Source organism: Phoxinus phoxinus (genome assembly GCF_949152265.1).
Source record: "Phoxinus phoxinus genome assembly, chromosome: 19".
Taxonomy (NCBI): domain Eukaryota; kingdom Metazoa; phylum Chordata; class Actinopteri; order Cypriniformes; family Leuciscidae; genus Phoxinus; species Phoxinus phoxinus.
The window spans coordinates 11,990,319-12,007,268 of NC_136894.1; the positions used below are offsets into that span (position 1 = coordinate 11,990,319).

The 16,950-nt window shown below is 40.4% G+C and overlaps 1 protein-coding gene across 1 annotated transcript in view; it reads left to right on the forward strand.

Moving 5' to 3' along the window:
• The window catches only part of gabbr1b (gamma-aminobutyric acid (GABA) B receptor, 1b), a 119,196-nt gene that overhangs the window by 74,021 nt on the left and 28,225 nt on the right, over positions 1-16,950 (forward strand). Inside the window, exons 11-16 of the mRNA XM_079589866.1 lie at positions 801-866; positions 1,005-1,196; positions 3,397-3,642; positions 5,747-5,810; positions 13,073-13,150; positions 16,774-16,924. Coding sequence (XP_079445992.1) covers positions 801-866; positions 1,005-1,196; positions 3,397-3,642; positions 5,747-5,810; positions 13,073-13,150; positions 16,774-16,924 — 797 coding nt within the window. The remainder of the gene's footprint in view (positions 1-800; positions 867-1,004; positions 1,197-3,396; positions 3,643-5,746; positions 5,811-13,072; positions 13,151-16,773; positions 16,925-16,950) is intronic.

A 16,950-nucleotide genomic window follows, 5' to 3' on the forward strand; every position in this document is an offset into this window, starting at 1 on the left:
ACAAAACATTAACAAAAACCTATTCTCAATATTATTGGTTAAGGATAACCTAATATATTGTAATGTAGTGATTGTATTTATTTTTAAATTTAAATCTACACTATAAAACAGTTTTGTTTTACATTACCTCTTTATTGTTTTGTACCATGGTAATGGGGATTTGGGGGGAAATATGTCATGTTAAATAAATAATATCACAATAAAAAAAATGTAATTGCCCTAAAAATAGACTTGATTTTCTTTAAGCAACATTTATTTTTTTCCTTTTTCTTTTGGTTTCCCTCATAAACACTTCCAGATATAAACACAGGAACATGCACCTTTATTGTGATTGGCTAGCTCTGGGACTGTCATGCCAAAGGACATCATTTAAGTCCGGGAGAAAAATACTACAACAGTGTGGGAATCTGATCTTATTCTTGAGGAGAATCATTTTAATTGGAACATGGGTCAGATGATCTGTCCCCCCCCCAGCCCTACCACTTCCCCATCCTGCTCTCTCCAGTGACGCCTGGGCTCCTGGCTGCCTGTTTAGCAAAGGCCTGCCATGTGTGCCGCCCTAGTTTTGGTGCACAAGATTAATGGAGTACCACCAGAGGAACCATGGTAACCTGGAATAGCACACTGCTGAGAGGGGAAAGTAGCACTGATTGGACTGCCTGTCCAAACCAAAATGACTGCAGTGTTATGCATAGTAGCACTCTCAAATACTAAGGGGACCACACTAATTCACTGACTTTTGCAAATTTGTTGCATTCATTTCTTTGTTCTAATCATCAATTCTTGCTCTGCTCCTACAGCGGCAAGATGCGCGCATCATTGTGGGACTGTTTTATGAAACGGAAGCCAGGAATGTTTTTTGTGAGGTCGGTAATCAGCCATCCAGCTGGTCATGATTAATCTATGTCAATGTCAAAGGGGAAACATGGAGTTTCTGTTCATTTTTCATTCTTTTCATTCAAGTCGTTCCCTAACCCGACCTGTTTCACACAACCCAACTGCAGGTCTATAAGGAGAAACTGTATGGGAAAAAGTATGTGTGGTTTCTGATTGGCTGGTACGCTGACAACTGGTTCAAAATCAAAGACCCATCCATCAACTGCACTGTGGAACAGATGACAGAAGCTGTGGAGGGGCATGTGACCACTGAGATTGTCATGCTCAATCCAGAGACGGTGCGAGGGGCCTCTAACCTGGTAAGTGGGCCTGAATAATGTTTTTTTTCCTGACTCTCATTGATCCTAAATATAAGGATTGCTTAGTTTGTGTCCTGTGGCTATGCCCCGACCTTGGCACATTTGTGCTGTGGGCTTGAATGATATCATGAACAATTACTTTTTGAAGCAATCAGAATTAAAGGGCCCTATTTTAACAATCTAAGTGCATGGTCTATAGCGCACGGCGCAAGTGCACTTAGGGCATGTCCGAATCCACTTTTGCTAGTTTAACGACGGGAAAAAAGCGTGCCCGGCGCATGGTCTAAAAGGGTTGTCACTATTCTCTTAATGAGTAATGGGTGTGGTTCGGGTGTCACGTTAAATAAAGCAATCAGAGTCTCATCTCCCATTCCCTTTAAAAGCCAGTTGCGCTCGCGCCATGGCAGATTCGCTATTTACATGGCGGAATTTGCAAGCAGAAAAAACGGAACGCTTCTCTAGCGAGAAAACGGATCTGCTCGTGCACGAGGTTAAAGCGTGCGAGCAGACCATCTACGGGACAAAGTGTATGCACGTTGTAGACCCGCCTATAGGCGCATATTACTAACATGCTCTCTAAATAACAAAACAATATTGCGCCATTGACTTTAGACCAGGTTTCAGTTGGTCAACGGCGCAGTCTATTTCAGTTGCCTCAAAATAGCAATGCACCAACAATGCGCCTGAACACACCTCGTTTTCAGACCAGCGCGCACATGGGCGCACAGATGGGTGCAAATGCATTTGCTATTTAAACAACGTGGTGCAGGACGTGAAAATTATAACTGCGTCGGGCTCAAACTAGCAAAAAACACTTGCGTCACTGACGCCTGGTGCTGCAAAACTCCTTTCTACACTGAAGGTGAAACTTAAGCCATATCTCCAACATGCTAATAACCACAAAACACTTCAGCAACTTGAATTTTCTTTGTAAAATCTTTATTAGTGTAGAATACATTTTCTGTAGATCAGACCATATTTGGCATCAATGAATTCTGTTCTGACTGTATCTGTTGGCCATCTGCCATCCTGCTCTTTTAATGTCCTCATCGACCATTGAAAAATCCATAAAATCAACCAACAGTGTCCTGCGTGTTCCCATATGCTGCACTGTTTACAATGACATCATCCTCAGATTAGTGTGGCGTAGACAGGCTTCATTCTGTTTAGATAACCAAGTTAGATAACGTTTCCCCAGTGGGAATAGCCCATAACCTACCGTTATAACTTTAGCTATTCTCAGATCTGTAAATCCGAAGAGTCCCGTAGGGGTCAGAGCATTCAGGTCCAACTGTTGTACCCCTGGGAGCGCTGGATGGACAGGTGTGAGCTCCAGGGGGGTGCTGTCTGGAGCCCACCCAACTCCGGTGCTCTGTGCTGGGAATTGGCTCGCATGCATATGTCCCTGCTGTTTTCCTGGATCCGGCGCAATCTGGGCACGTATCCAGACACCTATGCTTCAGATCTGACGTAAAAAGACAGTCATGTTGGACAGGACAATTCATGATAAAATGCCCATGCTAGATTGCCTCAACATCACCATAATTTGTTCCCCTCATCCTTGCTTTACTGTCCCTCACTTTGAGGCTGTAATTTCAAGAAAGCTCAAATTCATCTTTACGCCGTAGTTTCTATCCACACACACGCTGTTCTCCACTGTCCATTTGCATCAAGCAATCACCAGATGCCCATCTGCAGCTTGGCTCATTTCCTAAAACGCACCTGTTTGAAGCAAGGAAGATGCCTCAGCTGTTTCTATAAGATGTGAAAAATGTCAAGGAAATGGGGTTTTGTATGCCGCCACGATAAGAGCGCGCCAACTCTATTTCTTTTCCCAGTACCCCCTTAATGACATGGAACATCTTCAAAGTGTGTGTGAAAGCGGGAGTTTATTTTTGGCGCCTCAGGTCGTGGTGTGTGTGAATGAAGATTTCACACCCAGGAGAAAAGTACCTCCGTCTATATGATGCACTCCCATGGTGATGAACTGTACTGTAACTTACCTTGACCTCTCTCTCTCTCGCTTTCTCGCTGCCGGAAGCCTGGCGCTTTTTTTCAATTCAGTGCTTTTATAGTGACAATGATGTCATGCTTAAAATCCATCAAGCATAAGCCCTTGTTAGTGCACTACATTTTTGTCATGTTTGTACGCATCCATACGCATGCCAGATGATACCGTATGTCTGCTCTTTTGATCCAGACCTCACAGGAGTTCCTAGCGCAGCTGATGTCCAAGCTGGGTGGGAAGAATCCAGAGGAAACTGGAGGGTTTCAGGAAGCTCCTCTGGCGTATGATGCAGTATGGGCCCTGGCTCTGGCGCTCAATAAGACAGTGGGTCCCTTGAAGGCAAAAGGCCGCAGATTGGAAGACTTTAATTACAATAACAAGGACATCACGGCAGAGATCTACAGAGCCCTCAACACTAGCTCCTTCGAGGGGGTTTCGGTGAGTGACAGCACTGGCTAAATAATAATTGGATGTGAAGGTATTAAAGTCGTCATGATACCAAAGGTTCAGTAGTCAGTGGCAGTTAAATTTAATGATACGCAATTGTCATATGCAATTGTGATACCACAGCAAAAACCAAAATACTAACCAGTGTTGTTATTGTTAATAAAAAATAACGAATAATAAATTAAAATAAAGCAGACATAAAATAAAAGATAAATATTAGATGAAGAACTTAAAAGATTAGTTCACTTTTAAAATGAAAATTCTGTCATCATATACTCACCTTTAAGTCGTTTCAAACCTGTATGAATTTCTTTCCTCTGCTGAACACAAAGGAAGATATTTAGAAGAATGTCAGTAACCAGACAGTTTCTGGTTCCCATTGACTTCCATAGTAGGAAAAAAAAATACTATGGAAGTCAATGGGAACCAGAAACTGTCTGGTGATTGATTTTTATAAAATAACCGTAGGAACATTATATCAAATATTATACAACATACTTTTGAGGAAAGTTTAAAGTACATCTCTCAATCATCATTGTATTGCGTTAAATAATATGCCCCCCACACACACACACAATAAAACTACAGAGCTTTGATTATAAAACTAAGCATTTCAATATTTTTTTATATTCTTATATTACACATATCATTGGGACACCTTGGGCCCTATTTTAACGATCTGAAACGCAAGTGTCAAAGCGCAAGTAACTTTGTGGGCGGATCCCGGCGCTGTTGCTATTTTCCCGGCGGGATAAATGACTCTTGCGCCTGGCGCAAATCTAAAAGGTGTTGGTCTGAAGTAGCTTCATTATTCATAGGTGTGGTTTGGGTGTAACATGAAATAAACCAATCAGAGCGTCCTCTCACATTCCCTTTAAGAGCAGGCACGCTTGGTCCAACGCGGATTGCTATTATAACGGCGGATTTGCCAGGCGCACGCCAGGAGCGGTTCACAGCCGAGGAGACCGACGTTCTCGTCAGGGCCGTAAAACACAGAGAAGTGACATTGGGGATGATGGGAGAAACCCACCCAAATTAGCTTCGGTTAAACAGGCGTATAATTTGGGTAAATGTGTAGCCTAATCTAGATTATTTAAAAAAAAAATCTATATAGATCTTTTTCACATCTTCACGGACACAACAATGATTTCCCTCATGTGTTATTTTTCCTTGTAATAATGTATGATTTGCAAAAATGAAAACTGCTGCGTCTGTTTTAGAGAATCAAAGTGGATGCGCGTTAACACGCTACATTATGGCCAAGCACGCGCCCTTAAAATAACATATCACTAACGCGCAACGCGCCACTGTCTTTAGTTTAGACTGTTTTTTTTCTGGTCAGTGGCGCAAACTGGATAATAGCACCAGGTTTCTAAAACTGGATAATAGCACCAGGGAAGTTTTACGCTGGAACACACCTCCTCTTTGCGCTGAACCGCCCCCGCGAGCGCAAGTTCATTCCCTAATTTACCGACGTGTGTCTGTGGAGGGAAAAGTCCGCTGTGCGCGGGTGCAAAATAGGAATGATACATGCGTCGGTGTTCAAAGTCAATTGCGCTGGGTGCAAGATAGGGCCCCTGATGTTTATATGATTTTATGTAAGTAGTATTTTTATACTGTTATAGAGATCTCACTGATTTATATTACAACCTTTCGTCTTAATTTTTGGTCAAACTGTATAAATACAATACCAATATTGCACCAAATTGCATTTTTTGCTCAGTTTGGGCCTCTGTTTTTTTTCCCTCATCAAATATAAGCTCCATATTCTCCTATATCATACAGTACTGTATGAGCCATAAAAGTCTGGTATATCAAATATGATACTGAACACACAAAAAGCACATGCTAAAGTTTTTTAAAAATATTTTGTCTAAAGGTTCAGTACGTTTAAAAAAGATGACTATTATTTTATGACTATTATTTCATATGCCAGGTTTTACAGGGTTAAAATGAAATGAGAGCTAATTTGATATATTAAAAAAATACCATAATAGCATATAAATAATATTAAAATAACACTGATGCTAACAAATTCAATTTAAGGGAAGCACCGTATACACAGAGCTATACTAATTTTTTCATTCTCTCTCAGGGTCATGTGGTGTTTGACGCCCAGGGCTCCAGAATGGCATGGACCCTCATTGAGCAACTGCAAGGTGAGCAAAATAAAAGTAATTTTATGATTTACTTTCCCTTGAAAAATGTAAGGTGCAGATAATAAAGGGTAACTTAGAGTGAGTGTGGACAGCAGATGTAGTCCGTATGCATGGTTGCTTCTGCTCAATTCTGAAATGATGAACGACTCTGCGATCAGTGTTCTCGCTCCATTTGGAGAGTAGCACAGGTGCCAGGTAAAACACTGTTTTTCCTGGGTTCAAACACTCCAGAGCTGTAATCATTTTGCAAAAGCCAGAGAACCGAAGCTTGAGTTTTTTTTTTGTTTTTTTTAGCTCACTCTTTTTTTCTCAGCTCTCATGCACACTCAAAAATTATTAAAGAGACAAAAATTATATGTGCATGAAAACTTAATAAAATTCACTGAATATTTCAGTAGACATGGTGGTTCAGAAGAAGCCATTCTCGTATCCAAGCTAAATTCTTTTTTGAAACACATTACTTTTTGTCAGTTTTTACATTTAAGATCAATCAATTTGAAGTGAAGTGACATGAAGGCCAAGTATGGCAACCTATACTCGAAATTTGTCCTCTGTAACCCATCCAAGTTAGTGCAAACACATTAGGAGTTGTGATTAGTGAACACACACACTGAAAACTGTGACACACACACACACGCACGCACGCACGCACGCACGCACGCACGCACACACACACACACACACAATTGTCCTATCGGTAAGCCCCTCCCCTCGAACGCAGATGAGCCAATGGCTGTTGAGTATCAGATGTACGGGGACCGGAACTCGGACATCTTTAGGTTCCAGTGCCATAGAGAAACATTGGAAGATCCAATGCTTTCATCGTTTTGATGGTGTTTATGCTACAAAAATGGTAAAACAATGTGCCTGGGATAACACTGATTCCCAGTATCCTGAGAGGATGGGCATGGGTATTCATGTTTTGAATCACCGTACCAGCATGTTTCAAAAGATAATATTTGCATGAACGGACCAATCATCTGCGACTGAAGCCCGGTTAATTTATCAATGATGTTTGCGCAATACCCTGGTTCCCTAAGGATTCAACCCCAATCCCAAAAAAGACAACATTTTAAATTTTCTGGTTGTCGTACTCTCATTAAGTTACAATTAAAATCAGTGAGTCCATGCTAACGTTAACTATAGAGTGTAGCGATACTGTAGGTCAATTGGGGGTTAGGTGCCTTGCTCAAGGGCACCTCAGTCATTTCCTGCTAGTATTGAGAATCGAATGTCCGACTCTCCAACCACTATTATTTGTTATTTTTTTTACATATTTGGATATTTATTCTTAATGGTGCACTTATTATTATTATTATTATTATTGTTTACTTTTCACTTGTTGATACACCATTGATTTTTGGCTTTATACAGACACCAGATGTACAGTAGTATCATGCAAAAGTTTCAGTTTCAGTTTCCGATGCCATTATGGGTGTAATTGTCACCCATGATTTGGCCTTTGAAAGTGTCCAATGATGCTGTGAGTGTGAACTTTGATATAGTTAGTACAGTTGTGGTCAGAATTAATGGCACCCCTTGTAAATATGATAAAAAATGGCTGTAAAAAATATATCTGCATTGTTTATCCTCTTGATCTATCATTAATTTTTTTTTTGTAAAAATCGAACCTTTCATTGAAGTAAAAGAATTGAAAGTGCGGGGGAAATCACATTATGAAATTAATGTTTTTCTCCAATACACGTTGGCCAAAATAAAAGTACGACAACTGACTATAACTGTAGTTATCTGCTGTTAATTTGATCTTAACTTGGCACCACTCTTTCAAACTTTTCTAGGTCACTTTTCTAGGTAATTCTTCATCTCATATGAGTCTATAATCTTTAACATATTTTTCAAAAAAGCCATGGATTTCTTTAGGTGTAAAACTTTTCAAATAGGATAAATCCACACTTAGTTCACCCTGAACAAAAGTTAGGATTCAATAAGAAGCAAGAGTTCTTGCAGAAGTCACTTGTTGTAGGTGTTTAAGGTGTATATGTGTCTTACACTAACAATGGTTGCTTTATATTCCATGCAGAGCCTTTGACTGTGTGTTTTTGCTTGTACATTCTGTTTCAAGTCCCTCAACACTTAATATGAGGTCTTGGATTCCGCTTTTCCAATCGATAGCCCAAAATTTATTTCTTTTTTTAGACTATTTTTGTGGTTTTGCTTGAGGTGGTTTGAGTCATTTTATTGCAAGATCTGCTTTGTACATGTCTACATTTCAGCTTTTGTATTTTGACAGATGGTCCCACATGGTCTAGTCCTCTGGTACAATGTGGGATTCATGGTTTACCCTGTGATGCCAAGCTGACAGGCCCTGAGGCAGAGAGTAACCCAAAACCAAAAAAGCTTCCACCAGCACACTTTACAGTTGCTACGAGGGTCTTTTTATCAAAGCAGTCAAAGCAATTTTAACATGACGTCATGTCTAAGGATCTAGAACTGTGCTTCTCAACCCTTTTGACTCGAAGGCCCCCCATTTTCCAACACAGTTTTTGAAGGCCCCCTAAATAATATAATTTCCTCTTACCATTTAACTATAACTATTATACACATATACTGTATACATCAGACTGTCCCAGGTAAAAAAAAGCCAAAGCACAGTACACTTAACAAACACTAAATCCACTCCATCTCTAATACAGTGGGTCCGGATTGAGAACTTCTGATCTAGTGAGTTTTAAACATAACCAAATAAATATGTAATCTCTAAAATGCTTATTTGTAAGTAGAAATTGAATCATATGGTAATAAAATGAGCATCATTTATAAATAATTTTAGTTAAAAATAATCTCCAAGATGCAATTTTTATTCTTTCCACCAACTGCTAAACCTCATGCACAGAATAGTAGGATATCAAAGAAGGAATACATCTATTCTGCCTTCAAAAGCAAACCAGATGAAAGCATGTTAGTAGACAGGATGTTAAGCACAAATTGGATTCGGAAGTGCATGGCTGGCTTCTTACCTATGTGTAGGCAGCATTTTTCACCATGCAATTTACCACAATCCTGTGTGTGCAGGTCTGATGGTACTGTTAAAAGAAGTAAATTAATTGAGTAAATTAGAAATAAAGAAGTAAATTAATTTATAAAAGGGAACGTATGATTTTCTACTGAGACATAAGCACTGTAGTCATTAAATGGCATTATGGTGACTGTATGAAACCAGTTTTCTTAGGTGGTACCCTCATACATGAAACACTACCATGAAACGAGTTCACTGCATGACAGAGCACAGTCGGCACTGGGTTCAAACATCTCTCCATAAACCTCTGATATTGTGTTGTGTTGATGTATAAATGTGGATGCCAGTGTAAAAAACTGATGGTATTAAAGGTTCACAGAAGCTCAGTGAACTCCCATTATTGCTGAACAAAAAGAGGTTTGAAGCCACTACAACTCTTCATGAATATGGCAGTTTGGCCAGATTGGTCATTTGGCCTTGTCTGGCAAAGGTCAGGCAGGTTAACAACAATCCAAGGCCTTACTCACAGATATTTAGAGCTTCTTTGAAGAGATCAGTGTTGTGGGATTGGAAGTCTAACAAGGCAAGCATTGTAAGAATGACTGGTCATTTTCAATACTGTCTTTTGGAAAGAAATGTTTATATAACCAGCATCTTGGATACCAATCAAAGCCACATGTTCCATACAGCCATATTTCCAGACTTAAATATTCCATTTGAACTTCACACACACAGGGGCATCTCTCTTTTCATTTGCTTGTTAACCTCTTCGAGTGACAAGTGCATTGTGACTGCAACCTCTGCTATCTCACGTAGATTGGATCCTTTTCTCTCTCCTGTCGTTTGTTTTCGATCTTTTTATTGGCGTCATTTCAGAAGCTGTCTTTTTGATCAGTGCGCCTGTGTTCCCCTGTTCAATCTGTCACATCGCTTTGTGCCTCTGCCGGTGCCCAGATTCTACGTCAATCCCTCTTTGTTTGACACAGTAAAAAATAGAACTAGACTTTAGTGTTTTCAGACAGAGTGGTTGCCCCTCCAGAACTCCAGAACCCTACCGCTCTACTACAGTGTTCTAGGTTGCTCCTTTTGAAGTGCAACTGCTAAGGTGTCGCTGTGCGGTTGCTAGGGTGTTTTGTGTGGTTTCTAGGTTGTTACTTCCTGGACCAAATCAAAAAATCTCACCAAAATGTGACTGAAGCTTGCCCATTAAAAAAAGGGGGTTGCAAGGGTGTTGTTGTGAGGTTGCTAGATTGTTGCTACTGTAGGTTGTTGTTTACTGGTCCAAGTCAAAAGAGTCCAGCAAAATTGTGAGTGATACTTACCCATGCAAAAGTTACCTTCACAGTGCTAGGTTACAGTAGGATGTCGCTTGGGCATTGTTGTGCTGTTGCTAAGGCGTTGCTAGGACATTTATAGGTGGTTGTTTTCTGCCAAAATAATAATTAAAAACCCCCACCAAAATGTGAGTTGTGCTTAAGCCACATCCACAATTTTAGGTTAATGTGGGTGGTTGTCAGGGCATTGTTATGCTGTTACAAGGTGGTTGCTAGGGCATTACTAGGTGATTTACTGTCCCAAATAAAAAAGCCCACCCAAATATGAATGATGCTTGACCATGCATAAATTGGTGTTGCTAGGCAGTTGCTAAGTAATTGCCAAGCCAATGTGAAAGATAGCTTTCAAATTATGCAATGGTAATGATGAAGTTTGCCCTCACAAGCACCACTAAATGTGGTTTTGTAGGACCCACCATTAAAAAGGGGCTTGTTGCCTTAATCATGAGTTTAGCATCAGGCTTATGGGGCAGTTCTGGCCTAATGGTTAGAGAATCGGACTTGTAACCCGAAGGTCACGGCCCTGTGTGTGTGTGTTTGCTACTCATTACTCCTAATGTCTGTGCACTAACTTGGATGGGTTAAATGGAAAGGACAAATTCTGAGTATGGGTCGCCATACTTATAGCCTTCACGTCACTTCACTTTACTTGTATTAGTGTTGAGAATGTTGAGTCCTTTAAAATTGGTTTCAAAATGAAATAGCTGGAAGATCTACAGGCAGAGACAAAAGCAAGCTAAGAGGATACTATAAACTGTGGAAATTATTATTTTAGGCGTTCATTCTCATGCCTGTATCATAAAGCGCTTCCAGAGCCTTTCTTTCTTCCTCTGTCTTCTTTCCCTCTTTTTCAAGTCTCCCAGGGGGAAGCCCAAGCTGCCTGGAGTAATTACGCTTAATGATCACCTGATAATTATAATAGTTCTCACTTAAGCTAATTTCTCGTTGTGTTTGGGGGATGAAGGCCCAGAGCTGCATAGCCCTGCACAGATCTCTGTTGCCTGCCAGTGTGCGTTTGAGAAGGAGAGGAAGGGCGTGCATGAAAGAAAATGGAGAAATGTAGCAAGAGGGAGAGAACGTAATAGAAGATAAATTCCTCTGTCTTACGGTTCTCACTCAAGCACTGCTGATACGGTGGTATGCAATTACAGCGTTCTCTATAAAGCTGATTTTAGGGGAGAGCAACCCTGTTGTGCATTCTCATTTAAAGCTCAGCTGATACGCCTGCTGGAAAATAAGGATTGATGATAGATCTGTTTTCAGTCTGTTTGTCTAATCCAAGTGTTGTTTGGTCTCTAAAGGCCTGCCCAAAATCTGATTCAGCCTCACAGTATTGATTTACAGCAATGTGTAGTGACATTTCTCTTTCCTTTGTTCCTCCTTCTCAGACTTTCATTTGATCCGTTTTCTCCTCCTTTCCTTCATCTCTTAAAACCAATGTGAAAAAAAAATTGTATCACATATTCCTGGTCTTTTTGCGAATGCTTCAAAATACATTACATTTTATACATCTGAATGGCTTCCTTTTTTCTTTTAATTCACCAGTGTAGACTAGTTAATGTTAATCAAAGCTAAATAACTATTTTAGGCTATTGTTGTGGTCAACCTAGCTTTTATAAAATCTTCCCAATATAGTAAACGCAGTAATTTAATGCGTGGTGGTCATTTTAATATATAACTAAAAGTTACAGCAAACATAGTAAATAGCAATCGATTAAAGAAGCGTATATATTCCCGTGTTGAATATGATGTATATGTTGAAATGCTCTACAGAGTTTGACCCTCAGCCTCCTCAGAACAAATTCCCTTTAAGATCCAGAGAAAAAATGAATGAATGAATAATTTTCATATTGTACTGTTCCTTTAACGGTTTCTGAACATCTACATTTTTCACTGGTGTAAACGATGCGAGTGCTACTTTTAGGTCTTCATGCAACAACAAAAATTCAGCATGACCAATGTCTGATTTGCAAACTAATGATTCATGACTTTAATGAATGTTCTTTGTCAACAGTGAAAAAATATCCACAAATCAGACTTTAACAAATTAGTTATTATTGTATTGACTCCACTGGTCAAAGAAGTTCTTGACACCTGACTCAATCACCGATCCAGAAGATTGACTCAAAATTAAGAGAACAGTGAAGCCATATTTACACTGACAGCATGGTCATGATGAATGTTTAATTTTCATTTACTCTCCCTCATGTCGTTCCAAACCAAAAGTCTTTTGTTCATCTTTGGAACACAAATGAAGGTATGTTTAATATTCTCTCATCATTGTTGTTCATCCATTGAAAATCCAATGCAAGAGTAATCCATATGAACCCAAGTTTTCTGCAGAGACATGATCGTTTTGTATGATGAACAGATTTAATGTAGTCTTTAATTAGATATAAATATTAATCAACACACATGCATAGAGCACATCAAATATGGTAATAAGAAGCTCAAACATGCTTGTATAACTCATGAACTAAACCTCATTGCACACTTAAAACTTCTTTTTACCATATTTCATGTGCTAATTACAAATGTGTTGATCAATGTTTATATGTGAATAAAAACTGCTCGATTAATATGGATTACAATTATTGAACTCTTGTGGTTGGATGATCAGAGAATATTAAAAATATATTTTTTGAGGTATACTAAGCGACAAGTAAAATGTTGTTCATATTTACATTATGTTTTTTCGAAAACTGAAATAAACCGTTTTCTTAAGTGCATGTTAACGGGGTCAACCCGCACTCCCACTGGTAGTCACCACTTCTCATCTCTGCTCATTTGCATAAAAATTCACAATGCATAAAATCAACTCAATAACATTTTCTCTCTTTAAATATCCTGTTTCAAAGTGTGACATTATAGAGGAAAAATGCTTTACGAATGCCATCTGATGTTGACTTTAAACTGTTTCTCAATTGCCCTCTCTCCCTTTCTTTTTGCAGGAGGAAGCTACAAAAAGATTGGATACTATGATATGACCAAAGGCAATCTCTCTTGGTATGGGAATGACAGGTGGATAGGTGAGTACACATTTGTCTCTCTCATCTCCCATATATGCTCTTGTTTATCATTGTCTGAAGCACTCTTCTCTGTTTTAAACCTCCTTTCACAAAATCACTCACATTATTACTCTCACCATTCCTCTACATCTCTCCCAGTGTCAAAGCCGCATGTTTTAGGCCCCGCCCCCAGAACGACGAGAACCGCGGACGACAGACTGCTACAGGGCATTAATCAATCAGTCAGTCAAATTCTGTTTAGCATTCTGTCCGTGAGGGCAGTCGCGCTGCGGAAGCTCTGCACGGCTCTACCAAAAAAAAAGACAAATGAATGCCATTAGAAAACCGCCAGGAGTTAATTCCAATCATAAATTGAGCAAGCGCACTGATAAAAATTGCCTGCAATTTAGAATGAGTGATGGTTTCATTTAATCTTTTTAATTGTATTTGATGACCAGTTCACGCTCAGTGTTGCTGACGGTGCACTGAGAAGATGCCAACTGACAGCTGAAAACAACACAAATCAGACGCAGCCCAGGCTGTTCCCCAGCTGCCTTCCAGCACATGCTAACCTTGACTGGACAAGTACAAATCGTCCAATCAGCACAGGCGACACCGCGCGCCTCAGCTGATTGTCTTTGCCTGTTATTTAAACCCTCGTGGGCTCCGAACAGAGATGTTGATTCTTGAGTTTTGTGATAGCAACCTGGGTTTGTTGGTTTATAATATTGGGGGCATGATGCCACATCACTGTGCTCATTATGTGACCATTTCTATGCCTAGACATTTCCCTAGATGTGCTCTCTGTGGGCTTACTCGGTTTTGAACTTGCTTATTAGCTTATTAAAAACTCACTGAAGCAGCGAGCACCATGGCAACTGAAGCAGGTAGGCATTGCGAAATGCGCTAATTGCCATTTTCACAAGGCGTATCGGGGGCCTTGTGATGGAACCTGTTTTTCATTTATTTACCCAGCTTGCAACTGGGAATAGTGCCCACAGCATTGTCGTACACCCCAGGTGGCTCGCACAGTCTGGCACCTTTAACTTCTGCATTAGTTGTCGATGATAGATCTCTTTAGAGGTCATCGCTTTAACAGCAACCCTTGACTGTGCCAGACTGGGAGATGCTGCGAGTCTGCCGGTGAGTTGAAAGGTCATCCTGCTCCTTTGATCGTGACGAGGCGGACAGGAATGCAAGATCATCGAAGCTAGAAAGGTTTGTTAAATGACGACAGATGACCCTTGAGGCGGTGCTGTACCATCTGGAAATGTACACACAATTGCCATCCAACTTTTAACCTTGCCGTCATGGTCACTGGCGCTCACGGACAGCGTATTCCAGGGAGACGGCAGTGGTGTAGACCTAAAAATAATCAGTGCTGCGATGTGCTGAAATAAAGGCCTCTTGAAGGAGAGGGTGACTTTGCTCCAGATTGGATGCCACGTGTTGACCGATCACTTGCGATTTTCTCGCTCTCTGTCTACATCTCTCGTCTGTACCCTCTGCAAAGTGAAGGTTGCATCCCTTCATCTCCCGGCTGAATGGGATCAGTTTGAATCTTTATGTTCAATTGTTTCTTGCTGTTACCCATCCACTTTACTGGTCTCTCTCGTTCTCTCTCGCTCTCCCCGGTCGCCCCTGACAACCACTGCATCCTGCGCCTTGTTCTCTCATCGCTGTAGCAACCATTATGGATATGGGTTGCCATGGCAACATACTGTCCCGATTCCACCATCAAGGACAGGGAGAGGTATTAAACAGCATGAGCTCTCTAGCCCGCTGAATACATACGTACTCGCACATTTACAACCATTTACATTCATCACGCACACACACACATTCATTGGTGACCTAAACTGCTTTAGAGACATCTTCAAAAATCTCAATTTTACCCACTTAATTCCTGGTCTTTTTTCACAAGATTTATCAGTGCATGTAAATGGTCATGTTTATAATTTTGGGTATAAAATGGGTTGCCAAACCCTTTTAATGTACAATCGACACCCAACTGACTGGTAATATCTATGAATTGTGTTACCCAATCAAAACAATGAGCTGCCAGTAAATGCGTTCACTCAGCTCCACAAGGCAGCTCCACACAGATCGCAAGTTAATTTTAACACCATAGCAACACTGCAACGTTAACATTCTGACCTGAAACACCATAGCAACCATTTTCTATTTCCACAAACCACTTAAACTCATGTGTCGTGGCATATCACATCTTGGGGTCTACAGTATCTCTTAAGATTGTTCCTGCATCAGTGGTGCTCCACGCTGTTTCCCAGCATCCCAGAATCCGTCAGTTGGCCATCTTCTGCCCCGAGCGGTCGTGTTCAGCAGGATCTCCCACTCTCCTTTAATCAATATCAGCGAGGTCCACGAGGGAGATGGCCTTACGTGAACCTCTAATTAAGACCGACAGCCGCTGCGCTTATCAGATGCTCTGGCGAGGGGTTCTGGTGGGGCCGCATGGGCAATATGAGTCCTGTCGAGCTTGAGGACCTGGGCTTCCTAAAAAAAACATCAGATCTAGAGATAGATGTAACAAGCTACATCTATCATCTACATCTATTGTCCCCAGCCAATTTGTCACTCGCAAAAGAATGTGACGCTATACCTCTTGTGTGCAGCCCACCCATTGAAGGAAGCTGACCACAAATGCACCCTGCTGTCCTTTGTTGTTGCCAAATGGCCAGCCGATTACCCGGTGAAACCGTCTGTGATGGTATCGCTTCACAGAGACCAGAGGGGGAGAAGCTTTAGTCAAATGGCAGTGAGGTGAAATTCGATAGCTATCGCTCTCTCTCCAGACTTCAATTCAGTCAGTTTATCATGATATATACAGAGAGAGAGAGAGAGAGAGAGAGAGAGAGAGAGAGAGAGAGAGAGAGAGAGAGAGAAGAGCGAGACCGAGAGGGAGGTAAAGTGACTCATAACTGGCTCAGAGAACAACAGTTCAGAACTGATTTCCTTTTCTGTCTCTTGCTCAAATGTTTCATTAGTAAATATACATGATTATTACACTACTTTTTTAGTATTACCGGTATTTATATACTTTTATTCACAGAACATTTTTTAGTTTTTTACTTTCAAACTATTTTCATTTAGAAATTGCTAGTAAGTTCGGAAAGACTTCAATTTTCTATTAAAATCTACTCCAGTAATCTTTGTTTTATTAACAACTCGATAAATAATTTTTTAAGCACAGTATTGATTCCTTTTAGTGCTGTCAAATCGATTAATCGCTTCTAACATAAAAGTTTGTGTAATGTATAATATGTGTGTGTATACACACACACACACACACACACACACACACACACACACACACACACACACACACACACACACACACACACACACACACACACACACACACTATTTGCATGCTGGTCATTGTGCTCATTTGGGAAATTGAGGTTTGAGTCTGACCTGTATTGTGCTCCAATCCCCTCTCACTCATTCCCCAATAACTTCTTGTTCTTTCTCTACTGGAACTGTTTAATAAGGGCAAAAAAAACGTATTTAGAAAGACTAAAGAGCAACAACCTCTAACGTTTTTAACATTTTATTAATGAAAGTTATTTTAGTATAATATAAAATAGCAGTCTACTAAAAAGCCAGTTTTTTCTCTCCAGGTTCTGGCCCTCCTGCTGATCAGACTGTGGTGATTCAGAAGTTCAGATATTTGTCACAAAAACTCTTCGTCTCAGTTTCTGTTTTCGCTGGCTTGGGCATTTTAATGGGGATCGTTTGTCTCACCTTTAACATTTACAACAGCAATGTCAGGTATGTTTAGCTGTATGCTCCTGCTT